The sequence below is a fragment of the Sinocyclocheilus grahami genome, unplaced genomic scaffold (assembly GCF_001515645.1).
Source record: "Sinocyclocheilus grahami isolate Dianchi unplaced genomic scaffold, SAMN03320097.WGS_v1.1 scaffold624.1, whole genome shotgun sequence".
NCBI lineage: Eukaryota > Metazoa > Chordata > Actinopteri > Cypriniformes > Cyprinidae > Sinocyclocheilus > Sinocyclocheilus grahami.
In genome coordinates this window covers 525,139-537,270 of record NW_015505803.1, presented here as the reverse complement: position 1 = coordinate 537,270, position 12,132 = coordinate 525,139, and the positions used below count along the sequence as shown (strand labels likewise).

Sequence of the window (12,132 nt, the reverse complement as noted above, 5' to 3'; positions counted from 1 at the left end):
TCAGTCTTCAAGTATTTTACTACACTTCAGTATGTTATTCTTATTGAGTAGGGGTAATTTTTTAGGATTCTATACTTCTCCTAAGTCTTTGAGAACCTGACAGCTTGTACTTCTGGAGACTCCAGGTAGGTTGCAGTTCTGGAAAATGGTGGCGCTGGAGACTAAAGGGTTCCTGGTGATTTCATAGTAGTTATTAAGATTGATGTCGTTTGGAATTGGTAAAATGTGCTTAGAAAAAAAATATGATCAGAATATCAACTTGCATAATAATTATGCAAGCAATGTATTTTTCCTCTTCTGCTGTCGAGGTAATGCAAGAAATGTTGTGATTGGTTGTCAAGGCAGCCAATCAGAATTTATCAGCCTCTGTCTCTGACTGGCTGTAATTAAGCAACATTGTAATGCTGGGTTGTGTTGAGCACGCGAGCTGTTGGCATTTAGCGAGCACTGAGGGCGGCATCAGGTGAGCAAGCTAGTGAAACGTTGCACGCGCAAAAGAGAAGGTCTGCACACATCCAAAAATTAAGCTTTAGCGTTAGTTCTGGCAGGTCACGTGAGTCAAGCTTGCATCAGCTGATTCTCAGCTGATCACATCTACCTATAGGAATACGACACCTATCGTGGCATTCCTATATAAGCTGTATTCAGTATTATTCAGCAGCTTTTCAGCTTGCTTTGGAGCAAATTACCCTCCTCCATCCCCAGCTCCACCTTTCGCCACAGTCAGGACTTAGCTTTCTGATATTCCTTGCTAATCAGACTCCTTTATCTTGAATAAAGTGTTACACTTAAATATCATTGAGTACATTAATGATATCTGCATTGTTCTGTTCTGTTAACCCTAGGGGGGTTATTATTGCTGCTCTCCCTGCTCATTCATGACAGGCTGCATGGATGGGCAGGGAGGTTTTTTGCCCAGAACAGAACCATACCGCCAAACCAAACTTTATGCTAAGTATCTATCATTCTGACGATAGTGGTCCTGACAGAAATGTATTTTAAATGCAAAATTGATTTTCATACTTTCAAAATACTTTCTTCTTTGCGAGACAAACATTTTCTCCACAAAACTCAGTTCGCGCGCGTGCAAAACGCACTTTTGCGCACTCAAAATATGATCTTTCGCGCGCAGAATTGTGGCAGAATTGTAATCCCATAGGTAGCGTTGATTGTTTTGCTTTGTGAAACATTTCCTACAAAAATTATTTTGAGGAATAAAAGAGATTTTTTTTTCCCTGTTTACATTTTTAGCCTTTGAATTTAAACATCTTTTTATTGTTAAGCAGTTAAAATTTAGCATGATGCTAACATGGTAGCTGAATTTGAAGTCAATTGTAACACTATTTTCCTATTGTTTTAGCATTTGCTGAAGGTAATGACTGAAAAGTAAGTAACTAAAGATACAACCTGGGCAGTTTACGTAATTTAGAAATCACAGCCAGGACATCTCTGGGAAAAAGAGGCCATATATTAATAATGAACATTTATTACTCATTTATTACACACATTGGAAACGTCTGTGCATGCTGAAGGAACATACAAGTTCTCTCCTACCCTTCCACTGCCGACTGTTTCATGTCATGTCTTTTCTTTTCTGATAAAAATAGCAGTAATTTAATTTGTGACCATAAAAGCTGGTTAACAGCAGTGTACAGCTATACTCCACACATATGCACACCGGAAAACACATTTATACACAGTTATATGTGAACACAAGAGCTCAGAAACCTTGATTTCTTCTGCACCATTAGGTCTTCCAGCTCATCAAGTCCCTCTAATGTACAGTGCAGTATATATGATATATGGTCATTTAGGGACCACGTCTAAGCGAATAATGTCTATTTAAAATGTTGCACTTTAGCATGTCTCATACACTTAACATGATTAGTTTAACCCTCAGATGGCTTGTACTCTCTCTCTCTCATTATTAAAGCTCATTACGCCCCTCAGTAGATCAGCACGATACAGCAGTATCAGCGAACATGTTTCACTATAACCTGCGTAGGGATATAATATACAATGAAAAATGATCCTACATCAACACTGTTACTCTAATGAGTTTTACAGATTTGACCCCAGGACAAGCAGGAGCCCTGCTTTAAACAGGTTTGCGTTCAAGGGGCTTTTCTCTTCCAGGGAAAAGATACGGTGTGACTCTGATCATTTTAGGAGCGATATAATGATTATATTATATATTGACTATTTTAAGGATGTCCTCGCTACCTTTCTGGGCCTTGAACGTGTCAGTAGCGTTGCTGTCTATGGAGGGTCAGAAAACTCTCGGATTTCATCAAAAATATCTTAATTTGTGTTCCGAAGATGAACGGAGATCTTACGGGTTTGAAACGACATGAGGGTGAGTAATTAATGACAGAATTTTCATTTTTGGGTGAACTATCCCTTTAAGAGCACAATGAAAATAATCTATTACCACAACACTACAGTGTATCACTCTGTTATGTGTGGTGTGTCCACTTGTAAATCTTAAACCAGGGATTTAAATGTAAAAAAAAAAAAGCTGACACAGTGTTGCCGTATTTATAGTAAACACTGTCAGCTCTCCATCATCAAGCCTGAGTAGCCATTCTCCCATCTACAAGATTATTTTAATCATCCATTACCTTTTATTATTTAATAAGATCAATTAGCGTGCTTAATTGGTCCAAATGAGCTGTTTAGCTGATGAGGGCTGTGATGGATGATGGGATTGTCAGCAAATTGAGGAAAGCTGTTTCTCTCAGGGACTTTCTCCCTACTCTCATTCACGCCTCCTGGGTCTTTCCTGGTCTCAATCATATACACCAGGGTTGTCCAAACTCGGTCCTGGAGGGCCGGTGTCCTGCAGGGTTTAGCTCCAACCCCAATTAAACACCTGAACCAGCTAATCAAGCTCTTACTAGGCATACTAGAAACTTAAAGGCAGGTGTGTTGAGGCAAGTTGGAGCTAAACTCTGCAGGACACCAGCCCTCCAGGACTGAGTTTGGGCACCCCTGATATGCACGCACAGTATCTCAGAAAAAGCGAGTCTGACTTGCCCAGTTGTTCCCAGAAGTCAATGCGTTTACTGATTCTGACATTCTGAGGCAGACATCTGTGGGAAACTGCCAGCATTCACATAAGCAGACACGGCTTTAAATGAGACATGAGTCAAAGTACTGCTCAAAGCTGGCTTGACTATGCATAAATCTGACTAATCGGTCAGGACATGCTGACCGAACATATCAGGGAGTTTTGACACAGAAAGCCGGCCGGTCTTAACTCAGCGGGATCCCAGGAACCCCTGCATCTGCTGAGGAAGGCCAGAGGGAAGGATCCCAGGCCTGTTTATTTTGATCCTTTTGTCGCCCGTCCCAAACCCCCACACTGTTGGCACTGACCAGGCTGTGCAATTCCATTTTACCCCAAAACTAAATTACCATTTTAATTAGCAGGGGCTTGAGAATTAATAATCCTTCATTATATGGCTTTGGGCATGAAAATTCATAATCCCTTTAGTCAGTTATGTATTCTGGGTCAGACAGTAGATCAGACTGCAGCCATTGTGAGTGTCTTCATGAACTATCTGTTTAGTCTGCGTTTAATTAACCGCAAAGACTCCTTGAAAGTTACATCACTTAGGTTGAATGTATTCTGAGTGTTTGTGTGTGACATGTCTGGGATGTTGCTCAGATGATGAATGAAGACATCTGCTGTCTGGAGGAGCCAGGTTGTTCTCAGGAAGTCACAAGTCGTGTCATTTGTGAGCTATGAAACAGACATGAGCAGAGACGCTGGGTTTCTTAAATAATGTTACTTTTTTATTGCATGTGGCTATTCAGAATCAATACAGTTCTAAAGCAATGCTAATTACACTAAGTTTAAATTATAATTTCTAAGTAGCATCACAATGCAAAGAATATGAAGTATATACAATGGAAGACACAGGAAAAAAAAAACTCGCTCAGGCATTGAAATATTCAAGCTTTCCATACTGAGAAACAGCATTCACATAAGAACACTGCTGAAATTACTGTCAGGATTCAACAGCAAAAAAGAACAAAAACACTTTTCCATTTCAAAGTTGGCAGAAAAAAGGTATACAGCAAAAAACTTTCTTAAGGTTTTAAATATATTAACACAGTATTTTTACATTTGGTTCCTTTCTGTAAACTAATCTTTAAAAAAATGTAAATATTGCATATGCCGTTTGTGAATTTGTGTAATATCAAGTATTATTCAATGAATTTTATTTATTTTTATATCATAGCATTATCAAATATCCTCGAAGTGGCATTTATCATACAGTGTACATAGTTTTACAAATGTACTGATAAATTAGAAAAGAAAAGTGCCAGGCCAAAGTTCAGCCTTTGGCAAGTACCTTCATTAGTGCTTTAGTTGTTTGGGGGAAATTCATTCAAACACGTACCATATATATATAACTATATACAAAAAGACATACGTTATCATCTTTAACTTAAAAAGGTCATTTGCAATCTCTTTATACACTATGTACAGCTTTCTAGGCAAACGTTTTCATATACTTAAGTCAAGTTGTGTGTGTATGTTGTACTTTGTTTTGCTTGCTTGCGTACGACTCTGCCTCTATTGGTGGATGTTTAGGCCGTGCGTTTGGTCTCCTGCGGAGATCTCCGGAATACTCTACATTCAAAAGTGTCTTGTGTTACAATCTAAGGAGTTTGTAAGTGCAAGACAAAGCATTGGTTCTGACGAGTCTATCCCTGTCTGACGGTAGGGAGCAGCATTAATGGTGTCAGGCCTTCTGAGACATCCCTGAATATATCACTCTCTCTTGAGCCGACGGGTACGGGTGTAAGGCGAAGGGAAGCCTGTGTTCAGAGCAGTGAGAGAGGGCAAGTCAGCAGAGGCTTCTGGGTTGTTAAAGACAGTGAGTTAAAGTGTGCTAGCATGCCTTGGCTTGAGGTGAGGTGCTCCTCTCTCGGACCTGAGGCGCACGACATCATTCATCTAGCATACCGTAAGGGTTGTGTGTTAATCGCGTGTGGATTCGTTCCAAAACTGATAACTCCTCTGCTCTGGAAGCCTGCTTTGCATATGTGCGGGGATAAATAGTATTATATTAAAATCCTCTAAATATCTGTGTAGAATGCAAAATAACATTAATAGATCTTTGATTGCAGCGCAAGACCTTCCTCCGCTGCAGTACAAGACATTCAATTACCATGGCAAACAGTAATCTTTGATACTCTCGTGAGTGTATGCAGGTCCTCCAGAAAACACTGTTTGACAGTACAGTCAATAAGGCTTTGGATTGGTGTTTTTTTGTTTTGTTTTGTTTTTTAAGAAAACATTCACTTGTAAAAAATAAATTAATTTCTCAATATATATTCTTTTTGTAAGTCATAACCTGGCTCGTTCTGAGGTAGGGTTTTTTCCGATTTCCAATTGTTGAGTAAATTTCTGAAATGCCACCTCTGTGCGGTGTTACGAACACGCGGGGGTAAATAAATACGCGACTTGTGTATGCGTGCGTGCGCGGATCGAATGTCTCTCCTCGTGTTTGGTTCACAGGTTTTGGGGGGGTTGAGGGACAGTGGCCACTCGAAGTCCAGAGCTCATAACAAAACCAGTGAAAAAGGTCCATAACACAAAAACTGAGGGAAGGGATTGTAGTGAGTAACAGATGGACAGGAAGTCCCGCCTTTGTGTCTTTGAGTCATCGTCATGCCTCGCTCTGGGGTCAAGTGTCCGTGTTGCTGTGACGACGGTCATTCGAATGGATTCGGGAGGTCAAGGATCAGCAAAGAGCTGAAGAAGCAGCAGCAGCAGCAACGTGGTCCATCTGTCCACATGAGCGCCTCCTCTTCTCCTCTTGATGGAGATGAAGGAGCTTTAACGAAGAGACTGGCCTGTTTAGTCTGCAAGAAATAAGAGAGCGAGAGAGAGAGAGAAAGAAGCACATTAATGCGATGTCTATAAATATCCAGAAAGAGAAAGCACACGAACCAATAAAACACAATGTTCCTTGAGATCAACACGGTCGCGCTGCTGTCACATAACACAACAGCCTTTTATGGGCATTCACTAATGTTTCTGCACTTTTCTGAAATACTATCATATTCCTCTGTGCCTTGTCTTGAAAATCTTCCCTTTTCACAGAGCGGTGTGTGTTTTTCCATGACCATCCGTATGTGATTTATACATGAGGAATGAAGCAGACTAGTGGGGGGATAAAAGGTTACACGCTCCCCCTCTCTCATTCTCTCCTTTACCAAGTAAGGAATGTGCGCACATTCGCTACGAGCAACAGAAGTGGCAGGTGCTCAGAGACAGACGAGGGAAACACTCGCTGACATTTAGCACTATGCAGCTGACGGAAAGAGCACAAAAATACAACACATCCACTACCATGCCACACAGCCTTAAATGTTCAGCAACATCCATGTAAAATGTTATTTAATATTTAAATATTTACATTTTGAATATCTTGTTCTAAAGATGCAATTACAACATTTCTGGGTTGGGAAGCAAGCGTCACATCACTTTTTGAGGGAACAAATCTGGGGAGTTTCCCAAAACCATCGTTAGCTAACTATGGTTGTTAGTTCCATTGAACTCTATTGGTAAGGACAGAACTTGCGCACAGAACACAATTTGATATTATTATTACTTTTAGCCATCAGTACGGCGTCCCTCACAGGATATACAGGGAAAAATAAGTTGTTGGAACAAATTCTTAATTTGTAGCCATGTTTTCATTCTTTTTTGTTAAATCATGGCCATTATTTCACTAAATTAAAACCACTATTTAACTTCATAACGAGAGAACTAGCTAATTTATAAAATGTGGCCATGAAATAAAAAGTTGTGGCAATCAATTCTTAATTCGTGCCCATTATATCTATATCCATAGTTTTAAACATCTAACATTACTTTTATAGCTGACATTTGCTAGTATAATAGCAATTAAACCCAATCACTTAATTTTGCAAGCACCTTGCTGACTTTACAAAATGATGCTTAATATTTTTCTCTCATTGCATAAATGGGTCTTTATAGACACAATGTAATTTTAGAAAAGTTCATAAACACAAGTTTCTCCTGGTTAACTCTACATGAGACGTAGTGAGATATGAAACAATAGTTTGTGTGTGCACATTACCACAATTATAAAATAATTAAAACATCCATACAATTCTTGCCAATGCAAGAATCCATCCTGTGTGAATGGTCTCATAACAGAGAAAAAAAATGACTTGCATCACCTTTATGTTTGAAATGTAAATATCAAAGTGTCATTTGACAGTTTGCTTCTCTCTTGCTGCTGTCTGGGTTCTGTTTACAAGACTAGATCACTATCCTGACCTCTCACCCGTTGTACTTGTTTATGAGGTTTCATTTGCATGTAGGCCTCACACTGGGCGGAAGTCTCTGCAAATACAAACCCCTCATGGGCCTGTCCTGCCTGGCCGTACTCTAGTGCCACCCCCCTCCGATCTCCTCCTCCTGCTTTTCATCCGCCTAGAACAAGAGGTGTTTTCATAGAGCGAGACTTGCTCTCACACACACTTAACAAACCCTTGATTCACGGCCATCGACTATACGGCACGTCATAATCGCTCCCATTATCTGGACTGCCCGCACACATTCCGAACACTTCCGCATGTGAGCCCGATATCACAACATCCACTCCAACAGGGATGGAAGTAATTCCCATGAACGTCAGTAGGGCTGTATTCTCTCATGGAGAGCTGGGTAAAGCCAGGGAGGAGGGGCCAGCAAGAGGTCAAGCGTTTTCATGGTCGTAAAGAGCCTCATCTTTTCCTGCTCTTTGATACCTCCCTCTGTGTGGTATTACGAGGTATTACTCTTCCAGTTAAATGCTGACAGAACTGTTTGCTCATGGCCAACTAGTGAAGACAGAGAAAAAGTGAGAGAGAGGAAGAGTAGGTGCTTTCCTGTTCCCGGGAAAAACAGCAGAAAACATGTTTACGCCAGTGCCTCACCCTGATGGTAAAAAAACAACACCAACAACCGAACACCAATGATAAAAACGATATCTACAACAGTAACAATGGCAAACGACAACACTAAAAATTGTTAAGACAATTGGTTCCAGCCCTGGCTTCTGATTGGTCAATGCACTGAATGCCATATCCCAAGTTTAAACTTCTACTCTGAAAAGACTCTGTTGTCCTATTAAGTAGTCCAATTCATAAACAAATGATTCTTATTAACTGATTATTTTTAGTGAATCAAAAACTGATCAAATTTGGGTTCTGTTGACTATTATCTTCATTAAATAAACTGCAACTAAACTGGGGTGCATTTCCCAAAAGCATCGTTAGCCAACTAACGATCGCTAACGCTAACGTCGTTAGCAAGTTCCATCGTTACCAACATACTTCAACGATTCTGTGTTTCCCGAAACCATAGTTCAAACGAGCATTCGCAAACAGTGTCGCAAACTTACGTGGTTGGAAATACAGCTCTCGACCTGTGGTTAGAAGCATTAGTAAGACATATGAGCTACAAAAAATAGTAAATTAGTCATCAGGTGCTATGTTCAATACAGCAACATCTTAGATCTCTAATCAGTTAAATAGCAGAAGTTACTATTCCACCACATGCATGTGAACTCATTAACAGTGGCCCTACATTGTTGAACTAATGTGGTTCAAACGACGGAGATGCGACCGTGTTCGGGAAACAGTCGTGACTGTAGTTTGTTTCCACAATAATGTATCGTACTATGGTGGTTAATCAGCGAGTTATGTCGTTGTATGGTAAATGCACCCCTGCATAGTTTGGGTCCTGTTCTTTATTTATTTATTTGTTAATTTATCATGTTATATTATGTTATAAAGTCAGGAGCTTCACTTTACTATCTACACTATTAGCTACGTTTTAAAAAAGTTTGGCCTAATGGAGGCTATAATGTGTGTCCAGCTTCTAGTTGCCCATAAATGGATAACGACATTATATGACCTAACCTACATTACTGTCACCACTGAGTGCTTCAGAGACACCACCTCTAAAACAACGGGACTATATTGACTACAGAAACATCAGTGTAACCTCTTGCATGACAGCGCAGTGGAAACCTTGATGTGAACTTGAGCTTGGCTGCTCATATCCATACTCTCAGAGTACCATGTCGGGTGGTCTGCTTTCGTCATGTGTATAAATAGACTCAAAACTGACAAGAGATCTCTTTCCCTCTCTCGCTGATTCTCACTTTCACACTGATGCCACAGGGCTGGAGTCATGTGAGTCTGTGTGTGTGTGGAGGTCAGAGAGGCAGCTTGAATTTCACACAGCTAATTAAGCAAGAGGAAGCTTGGCAATTCCATGGATGTCCCATTCTGATCCGGAAAGGCAGAAAAAAACAGCACCAATGAACGAGGGGAAAGAAAGAGCCATGGGGTCATGGGACAAACACTCAACAGAGAGATGAATGAGCAGAGGGAGGAACTGGATATATTTTATCTGTCCTTTTCTTAAACTCTGATCCAGCTTTATTCAGTGTGTCCTACAGTAATCAACAGCACCATATAACAAATACATTAGATTTTACTTGAGCTATGCTATGTTATAGTCGAACAGTGTTATCTAAGCATTTTTATATACACTATTATAGTTTTTCTTAATATTTAGATTTCACTGTTTTTTTATATATTTATTTTTAGCTTTTCAGATTTATTTTTTATTTCAGTTTTAGGCTTAGTAATTTTAAAACTTGAACTTACATTTATTTTTTTCATTAGTTGACAATGCAACATTTCTAAATTTTGTTCAAGTTTTTTTTATTATTTTATTTTATTTTAAATTAACAATAACAATACTGAGTCAAATTGATGAACAAATGACTAATTTGAGCTGGTTCTTTTAATAACTTTACACTTAGTACTCTTAATAACATTACTATTGCTTAACTGAATTAACTGATGTGACTGATGAAAGTATGGATTTATATTAAGTAAAGACATTTTGTTTACTTAAGATAAATCAAATTAAGTATCAAAATCAGAACATTACATAGCTACAATTTAATAATTAAAAAACTGAATTCTGCAGGATATGCAGCTGAATGCTGGATCTTACAGCTAAATGTAAATATGCTCAAATTAAATTATCAGAAAGAGCAGATGGAAACCAGAAGTAGGAGGTCTTGTTGGACCCTCTGACCTCAAATTCCCTCCCCCATCTCTCTCCCTCTTGTTTTGTCTCTCACAGTGATCTCTCAACTTATAAAACATCTTCAGATCTACATAGCTGAGTGCACTATATTGCTTCCTAAACACATTTATGACATTGAAACTTTCCCGTGTCTGTGTGAGAAATCAGCGCAGGTATTTAAAGCAGCTGTAATCTGGACCCCACTGATTCTAGTCAACAGCCTGTGAACCCGCTGCCCCCATACCCCAAAAACTATCCCCGCTCCATACACACATTTGTTCTGCGACTCATTTTTTATTTATTTCACACAGGTTAAATTTAGCCCCCTGTATCCAGGCCGGGAACAGTCTGGCATTCTCACACACATAAAACACAACTGTTCTCACACACAAGGCATATTTACAGTAGTGAGAAAAGCAGCTGATTGACTGACTATACTGTAAACATGTGCTAGTGTTACTAATTTATTTATCTACGCCAGTCTCATATATCATAGATGGGAGGTATCAGTTTTAACCCGTGGGGTAGAAAAATTGTTTCTGTTCATCTTCACTCAGCAGGATCTTCCAGTGTCGCTCCCATTAGGGATGTTCACACTGTCAGCAATTTGCAGTCATTCATTTTTAGTGAGAGTTAAAGGTAGCAAGTGACACACAAAATAAAATGTAAGGCATTCACTCATTCAAATTTGGCTGTCTGTGTTATAAAACATTACAAAGTATGTTGACTACTGTATGATTTTAGAAATTATTTGTTAACACATCTATGACAGATTCTCAACTCAATGCCAATTAGGGTTGCCAACCGTCCTGTATTAGCCGGGACGTCCCGTATTTTGGGCCTAATTGATTTGTCCCTTATGTGACCTCCCTTGTCCCGTTTTTTGACTGCTACGCTGATCTAACCACTGACTGATACAACAGCAGCAGCGCTGATCACTTGAGAATGATCACCGATACCTGTAATCATCCAATCACAGCCCCCCTCACGCAGTATACGTTAAGTAAATCAGAAATAGTGAACATAACTGTTCGAGGAAGGCTGCGCCGGCTCTGCCGGCTGGTCGCTCCCACCTCACAGCAAGCGCCGCTCGCACTAACACCAATTCCATCCATGTTTTCACTTCAGTAAATCAGTTTTGGTGAATACAAACAATGTGATTATTTTTCATGAGTCCAATGAAATGAGCACAAGAGACATGATCAGTAAGGGAAGTCGTCTTTCACTATTGTAATGTTGTTTAATAGAGAAAAACATTTTATATTTAAGTAACTAATAGCATAATTCTTAACCTTGGACCTTATTCTTGAAACACAAAATGACCAATAAAAGCAGCCCATATTAAATCTATAAGCTGTCTTTAATTGAAAAATACGCATTTTCATGTATATATGCATGTATGTGTGAGTGTGTGTGTGTGTGTACACTAGGGCTGGCTCGATACCACTTTTTCAGAACCGATACCGATCCGATACCAAAAACTATGAGTATCTGCCGATACCGATATCGATCCGATACCAGCGCAGTTTTTTAAATCGGTGTAGAATTTCTATACCTCAATGTGTAGGTCGATCATCACTCGTTTGTATGTTACACACAATCTGCTAAATATAGACAGCTTCATTATAAAGAAAAATAACAAACAAACAAATATATAATCATAATCTATGACAAAAATACTATTATAAACTAGGTTAATGGATAATTCAGTAGCAAAAGTTACTCTAGAAAAATCATGAGTGCACAATAATTTTATAAAATCCCAAATTTTAGTGAAAATAAAAATACATTATTTAGTGGGTAACAAATAAAAGTGAATAAGTGTAGGACTAAATCTGGTAGGCCTACAGATTGCTCTTTGTATTATTGTAAAATACATTAATGAAACACAAGTAATATATTTATATATAAATATATTCTATAGTAGTCAACATTTGAAGTGGATCAAAACCTTTCATCAAAGTTGTCCTAAAACCAAAACAATACCCGTT

General features: G+C 39.0%; 1 protein-coding gene across 1 annotated transcript in view; it reads right to left on the bottom strand.

The window, feature by feature from the left end:
- Window positions 1-3,776: 3,776 nt before the first annotated feature.
- The window catches only part of LOC107557930 (insulin receptor substrate 2-like), a 22,914-nt gene continuing 14,558 nt past the window's right edge, over window positions 3,777-12,132 (bottom strand). The window contains exon 2 of the mRNA XM_016241516.1: window positions 3,777-5,880. Within this exon, the coding sequence (XP_016097002.1) occupies window positions 5,876-5,880 (5 nt within the window). The 3' untranslated portion in view covers window positions 3,777-5,875. The remainder of the gene's footprint in view (window positions 5,881-12,132) is intronic.